This window comes from Asparagus officinalis, chromosome 7, assembly GCF_001876935.1.
Source record: "Asparagus officinalis chromosome 7, Aspof.V1, whole genome shotgun sequence".
In the NCBI taxonomy this organism is placed as follows: Eukaryota; Viridiplantae; Streptophyta; class Magnoliopsida; order Asparagales; family Asparagaceae; genus Asparagus; species Asparagus officinalis.
This window is the reverse complement of record NC_033800.1, coordinates 144,276,829-144,291,552: the sequence shown is the minus strand read 5'-3', so window position 1 is coordinate 144,291,552 and position 14,724 is coordinate 144,276,829. Positions and strand designations below refer to the sequence as shown.

At 38.5% G+C, this 14,724-nt stretch overlaps 1 protein-coding gene and 1 non-coding gene across 2 annotated transcripts; both read right to left on the bottom strand.

Moving 5' to 3' along the window:
* Nucleotides 235-1,113, bottom strand: LOC109850787 (germin-like protein subfamily 2 member 4). The gene is made up of 2 exons (XM_020420860.1): nt 969-1,113; nt 235-888 (listed from the first exon to the last, which is right to left on the bottom strand). Exons 1-2 carry the CDS (start codon nt 1,078-1,080, stop codon nt 344-346), a joined length of 657 nt encoding a protein of 218 aa, XP_020276449.1. The 5' UTR covers nt 1,081-1,113; the 3' UTR covers nt 235-343.
* TRNAA-UGC lies at nt 14,582-14,654 on the bottom strand. Its single transcript has one exon. It is a non-coding gene; the product is annotated as a tRNA-Ala (tRNA).

Sequence of the window (14,724 nt, the reverse complement as noted above, 5' to 3'; positions counted from 1 at the left end):
GTGATGAACGCATGTTTATACCCATGCTTTTTAAGTGGCCATTCCAGCTTCATGGTGATAAAAGTGAAGTGGAAAGCACACATCAAAGACAGGAAGAATCTTGTTGTTCGTATCTTAAGTGGTTTTGTGGTCCCTCATCTCTAACTAATTACACCTACCTACTGAAAAAGTTTCACAGTCCTATTGAATGTGGGTTTTATCTGCTACCGTCTTAAAAGTCTCCGAAACGAAGAATTAACAAACGGTAAGTGCATGCCCTCCTTGCGAAATCACGGTTATCACATCAAGAACAAACAATCAAGGAAAAAAAAAACGATAAACACGAAATCATCGACGATTTCACTTAATTCTTAGGGGCAAACCTTCCCTTAATTTTCTCCACCTCCTTAGTCCCAATCTGAAACGCCTTCGTCAGCACGTGATCAGGCACAGCGGGCGACGCAGAAAACAGCGTCGCAGCGATAGACTGCGTCCCTGGAAACTGACTGTCAAATGCTGCAACCACCGACGCAGGCCCATTTCCACTGTTCTTTTGGAAATGCACCAATGCCTTTGGAAACACGAAGACTTCGCCCTTGGTGATGGTTTTCGCTATGAGTTTGTTTGCTGTGGTGATGAATCCCACGTCGAGCTGGCCCTCGAGGACGAACACCATCTCGGTCGCTCGAGGGTGAGTGTGAGGGGGGTTGAGGCCGCCCAAGGCATAGTCTATGCGAGACATGGAGACTCCCATGGTGTTGAGGCCTGGGATTTTCTCGACGTTGGCGCCCGTGACGAGGGAGCCCATCGTGTTGTTTGTGGGCCCAGGGTTGGAGATGCCCGTGAATGAGAAGTCAGAGGCAGAGATTGCATCCGCAGGCTTGCATGGGTAGCCGTTTACTTTGATTCCTGCAGAAAATTACGTGTAAATTCGATGGCATGCACCCGGAGACGTGAGAGGTGAAACAAACACTGAAAACAAGAGTTACCGGAGGTGAGATCGGCGACGCAGAGGTCCTGGAGCATGTCGGGGTCGGCGGCGAGGGAGAGGGAGAACAGGAGGAGGGGGGAGAAGAGAACAAGGAGAGAGGTCTTGTTCATTTTTATTCTTATTTTTGTTGGATGAATGAATGAATGAATGAGAGAGGATGAATTTAGAGAAGAGAAGAATGATGGTATTTATAAGGGGGGTTGGGTGGGGAGGGAAGGTGTGGTGATGTGGGAGTAAAGGCATGACAATATAGGTCTTGCAAACAAAGTGAATGCGAACTGTGGGGGAAATAATAATAATAATAAATCAAAGGAAAAAACCTATGGTTTTTCTTATAATTTGTCAAAGAATTCCTTGCTATATTCATTTGTCAAATAGTTTTTCTTATAATTTTTGCTAATTTCAATGAAGTAACAGAATTACTCACAGACAATGATAAAAAAAAGACAAAACTGGTTATTATACTAGCGCAATAAATTTATCTAGTGCACCTACAAGAATTTTACATGTTTACGTCAAGAACTTTTATCCAATTCTAAGAGTTTATTTCAGGTGCGTTGCGATAATGTCATCACCTTGTCAAATGAGGCATTATACTCATTTGGGCCGAGTCTTTTCTTGTCTCAAGCCGCTAGACTCAGTCAATAAAATTAAATAATAAGTAAAGAACTCAGAAATTAAATTGAATGTTTTACATTATTTGCTTCATTTTTTATCGTTTTCATTAAATATTTAACTAATTTTTTGTTTTATTCTAATATGATAATATAGTTTCATTAAATATATGTTTTACATTATTTGTCTTCTTCCTTTTTTTCCGGAGGGTCAGTAGTCACCGTAGCATAACCATGAAGTAAAGTACTGAAAACTTACAATACATCCACCAAAAGCCTAGCAAGAAGTTTTGCTCAGATTGATGTGCCCTTTTAACTTATACTTTGTTGCATTTTATTTTATTTTTGTTACTTTTTTTTTCTGGGTACAGATTGGTGTGCATCTTTTTACAGTGAATTTCTTTTAATCACAGGCAATGATAAGTGTTTTTTAAAATAATACCATGATATTTCTATCCAATAACATACTGTTTATACTTTTGAGCAAAATAATGAATTTGCATAAAATAATAAGTGAAAAAATAGATAAAGAATTTAAAACAAATTCTTCCTACAAAAATGGATTTCCATGTAGATCTTAAGCTCTAGGTTTGTGATTTATCTCTTCTATTAGAAATTTGATCTGCAATCTAGTATATATTAAAAGGTGGCAAGTTTGTTTCTATGTATATATAGCCGTCAACCGACGCAAAGATGCACACATATAACGCAGAAGAATCAAATGGTTGAAAAAATCAATGTTTGGTTCCATTTCTAGATAGAAATCTATAGTTTTATCCTCTATAAATGATCTTAATCTTTTAGAGGAAAGCAGGGTATTATCTGCATCTGAATTTAACCTAAGGCTCAACCTTAAAGAGCAGCTCTTCACTTTAGCTAGAGCAGAAGAAACTAAATGGAAACAAAAATCAAGAATTCAATGGCTCAAAGAAGGGGATAATAATACTGCTTTCTTCCATAGATCTGCCTCTTTTCACAGAAGAAAAAATTACATTCCTCATCTTATTTCTAACAACACTATCATCTCCTCAGAGACAGATATCAAGCAGTCTTTTTATGACCATTCCTCATCTTATTTCTAACAACACTATCATCTCCTCAGAGACAGATATCAAGCAGTCTTTTTATGACTTTTTCTCAGATCTCTTCAAACAACACTATCATCTCCTCAGAGACAGATATCAAGCAGTCTTTTTATGACTTTTTCTCAGATCTCTTCAATGCCCATAGTGTCTCTAACCTTCTGGTTAACTGGGAAATGTTATATCCTGTTCCTTCCCCAAATCTCTCCTCTCTCGATCCTATTTTCACCCCAGAAGAAATCAAGAGGGCAGTCTTTGATTTGCACCCAGACAAATCTCCCGGACCTGATGGTCTCCCTATGTTTTTCTTCCATACCTTCTGGAATGACTTGCAACTGGATATCATCTCCTTCATCCAATCACTCCATTCTAATGCCCATCTGCTGCATAACTTCAACTACTCTTTCATCTGCCTAATCCCCAAGAAGGATGGTGCAGATATCCCAAAAGACTTCAGACCCATCAGCCTCATCAATAGCTCCGTCAAAATCTTTTCTAAAGTGTTGGCTAACAGACTCAAACCACTCTTATCCTCCCTTATCGACTCATCCCAATCAGCTTTTTAGAGTGGCAAGTCAGCTTTAGATTCCATTCTCCTTGCTCACGAGACGATCAACCATTGCTTTTCAGGTAAAAAAGAGATGTGTGCCATCAAAGTTGATTTCTTCAAAGCTTTTGATTATGTCAATTGGAATTTCCTCTCCTCTCTTCTTCTTGCTAGAGGTTTCAGTCCCTCTTGGTGTCATTGGATTCACTGCATCCTTTCATCCTCCAAAGCAGCTGTCTTAGTCAACGGATCCCCTACCAAATTCTTCCAATGTCATATGGGTTTAAAGCAGGGAGATCCTCTTTCCTCTTTGCTTTTTCTTCTTATACCTGATGTCCTTTGTAAGATGATCCATAACAGTGTTACAGCTGGAGATCTTTCAGCCATTAATCTAAGAGGAGATCTCAATGCTTTAAGGACTCTCCAGTTTGCGGATGACACTATCCTCTTATGTAAAGCTTCCAACAATGATATCACAGTTCTCAAGAACATTCTTCTCATCTATGCAAATGTATCTGGTCTCAAAATCAACTACTTAAAATCCTACTTCTTCTACCTTGGCAGGATTCCAAACAAAGGTGATCAACTAGCTTCTATCCTCAACTGCCTAGTTGGTACTCTCCTTTTTTTCTTATCTTAGTCCCCCTCTCAAGAAAGGCTCTCTCTCTAGGCGAGAATGACAACCCCTCTTAGGGCCTGTTTGGATTTGTAGGGGATGAAGGGAAGTTAAGGGAAACTGAGGGAAGGGAAGGGAAGGGAGTTCCCTTCCCCTTGGTTACACCCCAATTTGGGGGGTAACAAATTTTATACTAATATGGGGTGAACCAAGGAGAGCTAGGGTGAATTAACTTCACCTCCTAAGTGTTCCCAAACAAGGTGAATGGAGGTGAATGGTTCCCCTAACTTCCCTTCACCCTCATTCCCCTCAATCCAAACAAGCCCTTAGACTCCTTCTCGAGGAAATTGGCATGTTGAAAAACAGATCTTATCAATTGGAGGTAGATTAACCCTCATTAACTCGGTGCTGTCTTCTATTCCTCTATACTATATGTCCTTCTTCAAACTTCCTCGTTGGGTCATCCTTGCTATTGATAAGATTAGAAGAAACTTCCTTTGGGGAGGTAGCTCTCAACCATCTAAAATCAAAAATCTAGTCAGATGGGGTATAGTTTGTAAGGATAAAGCTGTGGGAGGATTGGGGATTAAAAATTTGGAACTCTTTAATCAAGCCCTGCTCTCTAAGTGGATTGGAAAATCTTAGATAGAGAGAGCCTAATCAGTAAAGTCATCTTTTCTATATATCCATCCAATCAATCCAACCCAATAGCCAATCCTAAGAGTGCTGCATCCAGATTCATCCTTGATCTAAAGGCTATATACCCTACTTTTATCAGTTTTGTCAAATGGAAAATAGGGTCGGGAGAGTCTTGTAAGTTCTAATTAGACAGGTAGGCTGGGAATAACTCACTTAGTAGTTTATTCCCCAAAGCTTTCAAATTGGCTTTCTCTTCTTCCAGCGTAGTCAACTCCCAAGGATACTGGCAGAATAACATCTGGAGATGGAACCCAATCCTGAGGAGAGGCATCACAATGGAGGATAAAAAGGAAATTGCTGACCTTATTTCTTTCATTGATCAAGTTAGGTCTATTCAGAGTAAATTAGATGCTATTTTCTGGCCCTTCAATGCTTCGAATTCCTACTCGGTGAGCTCACTATATGGCATTCTTACTAATGGCGGTACAGTTTCCCCTCTCCACAACTTTTTTTGGAGATCCCCAACTCCCCTCAAAGTCAAGACATTCATATGGATCCTTAGCAAGAAAAATCTTCAAACAAAGAATAATTTGATCAAAAAGGGATGGTCGGGGGACTCATCCTGCTCTCTGTACAACCAAGCGACGGAAACCCATGACCACTTGTTCATTTCATGCCCTGTTACCCAAACAGTCTGGTCCACTTTGCTCCCATCATCTAACACTAGTCATTGGCCGCAGGAGGTGATCAGATTGTTCAATTTCAAAGAAGATTTCTTGGACAGTCAGCATCATAAAGTTATATGGAGGGTTTTGTTCCCTTGTACCTGTTGGTGCATCTAGAACAGTAGAAATAAACTTATTTTCAACAATATTCGTTCTTCCTCTTCTGATATTGCGACTAACTCTTCCCGTTTTGTTCTATACTAGACAAGGGCCTCTAAAAGCAGGCGAGCAAAGAGAATGTTTGATGCTGCTACTCACATTGGTCTGCAAGAGATAGATAATTTTTCTGGGAATAATGTTGTTGAAGAAAACTTCCTTTAGAGGGAAGAGCTCCCAGCAGTCTTGCCCTCAGCTCCTTCTTAGATATCTAAGAAAACTCTCCTCTGATGTGGTATTGTTTTTTGGACTGCGTAGTTTTTTTTGTTGAATTCTTCTGTGTTCCTCTGGTTGTTATGGCTTGGATAGAGATAGTTTCTGGTAGGTTAGCAGGATGTAACGGTAGTTTACTTATAGGCTTTCTGTTTTTTTACCTGGATTTTGGAAGGCTTGGAAGCTCGGAAGATGTTGTCTGGAGGGTGACGACAAAGGTCTGCTCCCCTCCGCCAACATCTCTTTTGTTTCCACCCCTTTCTTTTTGTTAATCCAGGTCATCTTTTGTATATTCTGGTTGATATATATATATATATATATATATATATATATATATAAAATACAATAATATATATGAACTAGGATAAGCAATATGAACAACAAGATATATCCTAACAAAGAGATATAGGCAATGTATGTGCAAGGATATATAAACTAACACAAAGGTGATATAATTAAACTACAAATGTGATAGTGCAAAATAAACAATGCAAACACACAATATGATCACGGAGTTCGGACATTCCGTTCTACGTCTCCGCTCCCCACTCTTGGGGAGAAATCCACTATCACAACCAGGTTTTCTACGTTCACCCGAATAACGTTTACACATCACACTCGGTTTTCTAGCTAACCGAAAACTTTACAATCACCACTCTTGCAATCACACTCTACACCCTCACAAGTGTTGGACCTAGCCGTGTCTCCCTCAAGTGCTCGGTTATAACCTCTCCCTAGGCTCGTCAACCGACACCACTCCTCTTGGAACGATCCCCGACTCACACCACACACTCCTCTCGGTATACAAGTGTATTACAAAGTGATTCTCACGATTAGGCTCAAAATAACAAGTGATTGTTCTCCAATATGAATGAGAACACAATAAAAGCTCACACTCAATTGTTACAACTCTTAAACATAATGAAAGCTTACACTCAATTGTTATAACTCTCACCAACCCAAAATATATTATGAATGTAAATACAATAAGCTCAAGTGGGTGTGTGTAACAATGAGATAAAATCAAATCTAACTCAAATAGCAAACTAGCAATAATAAGAATATGAAAATCAATAATAAAATTGCTAGAGAAAAGAGTTAGAAAACTTCTCAATAGATCAAGAGGTAGAAGGAGAATAGTTGGATGCCCAAACACCAATAGATGATCTCCTCAAGCTCTTGTGAAATTGATTTCTCAAACTCAAACTTCCAAATGCTTAAAAGTTTCTTAAACACACTTAAACCAAACTAAAACCCTTGTTAAAACTCTTTTAAACTTGATTAAAAACTCTCTTTGATGATAGAAAATAGTTATGGCAAAGGGGTATATATAGGCTTGAAGAAACCAACCCCAAAAACCCCAAAAAACCATTAAAAAACAAAAAAAAGCAACTAGCCATTACTGTGTAACGGTCGGCTGCTACAGTAACTTTGGTCGACCGGTACGGTCGACCGTGAGCCATATGCAAAGCTGAGTAACGTCCAGAGAGTTTGGCGGTCGACCGTACCGGTCGACTGCGGGTACTGTAGCACTGCGTATCAAATTTGTAAAATCAATTAAAAATAGTAAAACAGCTCCAAAAAATATGAAATTTTGTGGGAAGGTTTTAGACATGTAGAATAACATGTTAGAGAAAGAATTTCTGAAAAATCATTTCCCAGTTGAGAGATATAAATGTTTTAACACAGATTTATAGTTTCTAAAATCTGCTGACATACGTGATTTTGTAAAATCAATTGGGCACAGTAGATCAACTCCAAAAATAGTAAAATTTTGAGGAAAGTTTCTAAACATGTAGATAAATATGTCAAAGAAATAATTTCTTGAATATCACTTTCCATTTATAAAAACTCATCTGTTTTGTAAAACATGCACGAACATGTCACGAACAAAAACATGATTTTATAAATTCCATTAAACATAACAAATCAATTCCAAACTTGATGAAACTTTACGAAATGTTTGTAAACATGAAAACAAACATGTTAGAAAAATAAATTTTCAATTTTCATTTCTCAATTGTGAAAACTCATTATTTTGTAAAAACATGCATGAATATGAATTTGTTAAGAACATGTTTTTGACAAAAATAGTTTAAACGCATATTAAAACTTTATGAAATGTCTTCATAAATATTATAACACATGAATATAAAGTGAACATGGTGTAGGCTGTCTAAAAATCACAATAGATAGCTTATCCCCTATCAAACACCGATGATGGAAGTTACAATCTGACGACTTCCAGAAGACTGCAATTTGAAGCTTTCACGTAGATCGCTGAAGGTTACAATCTGACGACCTTCACGACAGCCGATGAGAGCTCTAGTTCAACAGCATTCACAATCAACATCGGGGTGGCCGAGCCACCTATAGGTGGCTCGGTGGCCGCCGAGCCACTTGTGGCCGGCCACCCTGTGCCCAAGGCACAGTGAGGGTAGCCTATAAATAGGTCACCCCCTTGTTCATTTGAGAAGGTTGGATTTTGGAGGAGGCGAAGCCCTGCAGGATTGGAGACTCAGAACTTAACAAGATTCAAGCTTTGGGACTTCGAGGACTTGCACATCCAGATCTGGTGCTCGACGATCATCAACGCCAAATAAGGCAGGAGTTCGAGAGGACCGGATCTCAGATCTACGTTGCTACACTCCGGATCTAAGCTTGGTCTTAGATCCCGAGACTTGGACGATTGTTTCCTTGGTGAAACAATCCTCCCCGGCTATTATTTCCTTGGTGAAATAATACTCGTTGTACTGCGTAGATCCGACCAGATCTAGATCGCGCGGTGGTCCACGGCAAACAACCCCGGCGCAGGCAAAGAACCCACAAAGCGAGCGACCGCAAAACAGGAGCTCGTGATTCGTTCGACAAACAAGGAAACAAAGTTGTAATTTTCATTTCTTTTCAATTTGATTTTCGTTGTAACCGGATCTTATAAAAAGACCGGATTTTTGTAATCGATAGACTATTACAAGAGTGTACAATGGAATCATTAATGAAGAAAGCAACGATTTTCCCCGCGAACAAATATTTCTTTCTTTTCGACGAGGTGGATGTCATCTGTTTGGAATTTAGATCGTTCGCATTTTGTTTTCTGATGTTACTGTTTTCGGCCTGGAAGCTAGGAACTTTGCCCTTTGATGTCATTGGTTTCGGATTGGACTATAGACTTTTCATTTTGGCGTTATTGGTTTAGAATTGTTGTTTGTGCTCGAACTAGTGTTCGGCCATACCTACCGCGGGTAACTCGGATGGTTGAGAGATTTCAACATGGCTTTCATAGTCTTGGTTTTGATTCCAGACTGGGTTATTAAAAAAAAAAAAAGAAAGAAGGAAAGAAAGAAGGAAAGAAAGAAAAAGAGAAAAGTGTTCAAAGAGCAAACAATCCCAATGTTCAGATTGTTCAGCTCCACTGCGCTTTCATAATAAAAAAAACACTCATCATACGTTAGCAAAGTCTTATGAATTCCTAATTTGAACAACTTTATCCTTGCACATTGTTAGATTTGGGGGTGGAAACCAAACCTCCGACGGCGGAGAAGCTCCGACGAGCTCCGACGAGCTCGAGAATGGCGGAGATGACGCAGGTGATTTCGGCGAACGCAAACTTCGGGCGAACGCAAACTTCGGGCGAACGCAAACTTCGGTCGAACGCAGACCCTCGAGCTCTGCGTTTGGTGGTGGCGAGCTCTGCGTCAGCCCGAACTTGGCGTCCAACGCCAGCTCCTCATCTCCGCTTATATAAACCCCCTCACCTAGGGTTTCGAAGATGCTGATTCTTCCCCCTCCCCTCCGATTCTTTCTCTCTGGCGGCGGCGGCGAACTGCCCTAAAACGCAGCAGCGTTTTCCCAAATCGCAGCAGCGATTTTTCTGTTTAATCCCCAGCTTCAACGTTGTTTGAGGGGAGATTAAGAAAAGAGATTTAGAGAGAGAGAGAGATTTAGAAGAGGGGATTTTATATGGTGGGGTATTTATTCTCAAGTGGGTATTGAAAGGGTTCATACCCTGTTATTATTAACACTGTAACTACAGTGTTTATCTGAGAAATCTCAGTTTTGAGATACGCTCCTAAATTGTAATTTCTTGTTTAATTAATAAGAAATTATCTGTGTGGCTCCCGAGGACGTAGGCAGTTGCCGAACCTCGTTAAATCTTGGTGTACTTTTTCTATACTGCGTTTCTGTTGCATTAGGGGTTTAGGCGTTTAAATTCCCAACACACATTTCCTCTGCTAATTGTGCTTCACTGATTGAAAGAATCCTCTCTAAAGTTAAAAGTTGGACTTCCAAATTCCTATCTTATGCTGGCGGATTACAACTTATAAAATCTGTCATCTATAGCATGCATGCTTATTGGGGGAGCATATTCCTCTTGCCTAAGGTGGTCATACATGCAGTGGAACAGCTGTGCAGGGACTATCTGTGGACTGGGTCTTATAGGCATCGTATCAAAGCAAAGGTAAAGATGGCCTGGAATCATGTATGCAAACCTAAAGCTGGTGGGGGGCTGGTCTTTAGCATTTATCTTCTTTGAATAAGCGTTTGGTTATGAATAATCTATGGTCTCTGATTCTCAAAAAGGACTCTCTCTGGGTGAGATGGGTGCATGAATACTATCTCAGAGAGATAAATCTGGAAGGATGGATTCACTTTTATTTCTGACACTCCTCATATCCTCCTTTGTGTTATCGACCTTATTGCTTATTGGACACACGATTTATCATGCATTTAGTTTCTCTAGTGCAATTGTGTGCATTGAAGGTTTTTCCTTCATAGTTGTTATTTTCTCGGTGTATTGGTCATGTTACTTGAACACTCACATAGTTCCATATGTTATTTGTAACATGTACTTAAATTTCAGATTATCAGCTCTTGGTCTTTTTTTTTTTTTTTGCACCTGCCATTTGTTTTCTAATTTGAATGGATCCCTTTCATAGTGTCACTGGGCGAAGTAGCTCTACCCTGACCATAGTTGAGCATGATATTTTACTCCCAAGACATATCACACATGATGCTTTCACATGTTATGGAGCTGGTATTTAACTATTATTTGGTCTCTTTAGTAAGCATAGCATATGCAACCAAATTGCTTGCATCAAATTTCGACCAAAAAAAAAGTTCAATGGAAACATTAAGCATCTAGACACAGCTGTGGGTCAGTTGGACTTGACATAATGTTAACCTAGCAACTCAGGGGTTGTGAGAATGACATGTATTATGGGAGTGCTCTACTTAGTACCAAATTTTATATTTTGTAATGCCGTTATTAATCTTATGATCCTATGTACATAAGAAAGTATATCAGGATGGATGCGGAAAGAGCTCAATGACTTTGAAGATCAAGAAAAACTAAGTTAGGTGTAATATTTGAGTTCTTTTCCGCACTTTGTACTAGGAGGTAATTTTGCAATGAAACATTCATTTGCCTAATATAAAAGCCTTCCTATTGAGACATTAATTTATTTCAATATTAAGATGTTTAATGCTCCTCAATTATTGTCTCAGTAACGGTATGTTTTAGACTTGTATTGTCGCTGTTTTAGCTTTTATGCATTTGTAATTTTGTAGGTCTTCAACCTCTGTCTTATGCTGACAAATTGGTCTATTTCATCTTGATGGTGTACGTACCAACTAAGGATGTGATTGGAATTTGGGTTAAAAAGTCTCTCAGTCTATGACTGAAGTATAGAACAAATATCACGAAATTTGTGTTAAAAAGTCTCTCAGTCTATGAAGCTCACTTGGATGAATGTGATGCTACAAGGGAATAACCGTGGTTTGAAGTATTAGCTGATGTCAATAAAGTGCGCAAGTCTATTTTACAAGATTTTTCAGCAGTTACTGTATATACAAACTTACCAAAAGAATGTTAATGCTTCATTTTATAGGTTTTTGATGTTTATATTCTACTTATTTGAATTTTTATTTGAATTAATTTCAGGGGATGAAGGATGTGAGATTGATGCCTTGATGGGCTCACTAAAGTCAAAATCCAAGGACTCTAGCATATTTTTCTCTCTTTGGTTAAGATTCTCTACATGAAATTGATTGTAATAGACTTTGTTGGTTAAGATTTTCTATATGAAATTGATTGTAATAGAATTTGTGACTAGAAATGGATTATAGTTTATATTAGGAATATCATGACATTTACTTTAGATTTGTTTTGGTTTAGAAATGGATTATAGTTTATATTAGGAATATCATGACATTTACTTTAGATTTGTTTTGGTTCTTTCATTTATATTTCTTTCTGCAAATATTATGTATGAGAAATGTTGTTATTTAATTAGTGGAATTGTGATTGTGCTTCTGCTTGTTAATATTTATAAACTCGAAGTTGACGTCCACTCAAGTTTTTGTGTTAGGAAATTGCCAATTTTTCTTGAGTTAAAATTGTGTAAACATGTACAATAACTTGTAATTTTTTTGAAAATATGACAGAATTACAATTTAATTTAATTATTTTTTGTAAATTATTTAAAATCTAAATCTAAATCCAAAATGTATGAATTAAAATTATATTGTGATAATTTTCTTACTCTTTTCCTCAGAAAGTCAACCAAACAAGAGAGAATGACTTTCTTATGAATTTTCTTCTAACTTTCCTTACAATATTCTTTCTAACCAAACAATAAAAAGATTATCATTTTCTTTTCTTTTTCTTTTCCTTTCTTTTTACTTTCTCTTTCTTTTTCTTTTCTCTCCCTTTCTCTCAAACCAAACATAGCCTTTTGGAGGATTTCAATAATCCCGCTCTGAGTGATTTGGCGTTGATTACGTTGTTAATTGGTAAAGCTAACTGCTGAGTCCATCTCTGCTCGTCGTTCGGTGCTGAGCTCACTACTAAGGTCACCAACTTCAGAATCTATGTTGTGCTCTTATTTACTCTCTCCTATTAATTTTTTACAAAGAACCGCAGAATTATTATTATTATTATTATTATTAGGGAACCTTAGCCAGCGGACTGGGCTACTCATGAGTAGGGGTGAGCACGGTTCGGTTCGGGTCGGTTTTTACTAAAATTTGAACAACCAAACCGAACCACCTACAATTCAAAACCGAACCGAACCATTACAAATTGGTTCGGTGCGGTTCGGTTCGGTTTGTTCGGTTCTAACTTCATCAAGTATAACTTCACTTCAATTTATCTTTTATATATTATTATTACGTCTATGCCAGTATGTATTTGTTTTTTAACTTCACTTCAATTTATTATTCTTGCTCATGTATGTATACTGTTTTTAAGTGAAGTAACTTCTCATTTTGGATTAAATACTAGACTCTGACGTTGTAATTTTTTAGTAACGGACTTGCTTTGTCTTTGTGTATCAAGCTTTGAGTTTGGTCTTTGTGGAGACAAAAAAAAGAGCTGACTCATTAGAACATTGGTTATGTATGAATCAATTCCCTGCAACTGCTATTCATGGTGATCGAACACAGCAATAAACCCACAAATCAAAGGCACAAATATATTCGGTTGGTTCGGTTCGGGTCGGTTTGAAAAATTGTCAACCCGACCCGAACCGCCTTACTCATAAAACCGCTTTTTTTGGGTCGGTTCGGTCGGTTTTTTCGGTTTGAACCGAACCGTGCTCACCCCTACTCATGAGGAACCCCTGCAGGCTCGAGCAACTCTCCAAAATGGGGACTTCACCTTGTTACCAGGGGGCCCATTCCTAGGAATTCTGGGCACCTCAAGCAGGCCGAAGTTGCCAGCAGCTAACCAAGTAAAATCCGAGAGCTTTACTAACCACCCTCCCCACTAAAAGTCAAAAAGTGAAGCGGGGGGGGGGGGCTCGAACACAGTACAGAGGAAGTTGAATGGTCTAGCTGTATCTAATAGCTACAGTAAATCGAGCCCATTTCACTGTTTTTTGCTGAGAAATGCTGAGATGCTGCCGACTTAGCTACAGTAACACCATCTCAGCTACATCAACCGCACTTATTTGAGCAAGCCAAACAAATGAGTTGGGGGTAATACTATAGCACCTGACATCTACAGTATTATACCCTAAAAATTTGACAAACAAACAGGTCCTTACTGCAAGAGGGTATTATGTAAAAGTCCAATTTACGTCATTTGGTCGTGGGTCCCATGCATCTTCTATGGGTCTATGTCATTTTGCTTTACTTTTAAGAATTTGAATCATCTCCACTAAAAAAAAAAAACATTAGAGAGATCACTACTTTTAATATTAATAATTGATTATTTAGTAGTCGATTATGATACAATCTAAATCTAACACTCGCTATACCCAGTGTATTGCACTCATCTCTAATTTGCGCTCAAAGAAAAATCACAATCACTAAGTAGATAATTAATGGTTGTGATTATGTGATGGTCTTTTTACTACTTTTTTAAGTAGTGGAGAGGATCCGAATCCTACTTTTAAGAGTTTTTTTTCCTTTTGTCTCTCACTCATCCTATCTCTTCCCAAATATTATATCACATATCTACAATGGTGTAGCCAGGATTTTTTTTGCCCTGGGCGAAAAAATAATTCTGGCTGACGATGAATCCCAAGGCACAAACATCGGCGAAGGAGATGTCTCGTCCTCCTGCTCCTCCGTCGTCGAAGTCAGCACAAAACCTAGCTTTGAGCGGAGAAGCGAGGAGAAGCTCCTCGAGCTCGGCCGTCGAGGGCTCCTCGAGCTCGGAGTCGACAACGGATTTTTTTTGCCCTGGGCGAAAAAATAATTCTGGCTGACGATGAATCACAAAGCACAAACATCGGCGAAGGAGATGTCCGAGGGGTCCTCTCGTCGGAGTCGACAACTGACCTCCAGAAGTTGAGGAGAAGTACAAAAAACTTTTTCCCCCCTTTACATGTTGAATTTTAGCAATAGACCTCACACTTCTATGCTAACTTTTGACATCATATTTCAGATTCTTTAAAAAAAATCAACAAATAATACGAACTATAAAAAAATAATTTCTATACTAACTTTTGACATAATATTTCAGACTCTTTTAAAAAAACCAAAAATAAAACGACCTATATATATAAAACAATGATGGAGATGCAGGGGATCGAACCCTGTACCTCTCGCATGCAAAGCGAGCGCTCTACCATTTGAGCTACATCCCCGTCGCTCAATAAAAATATCTCAGTTATTAGTAAACAATAGAAAAAAAAATAAATACATGACTCCTTCCTT

Bases quoted from the DNA above. Each gene is read 5' to 3' on its own strand.
- LOC109850787 (XM_020420860.1), bottom strand. From the start codon at position 1,080: ATGAACAAGACCTCTCTCCTTGTTCTCTTCTCCCCCCTCCTCCTGTTC. The intron at 889-968 runs GTAACTCTTGTT...AATTTTCTGCAG, and splicing joins CGTCGCCGATCTCACCTCCG to GAATCAAAGTAAACGGCTAC.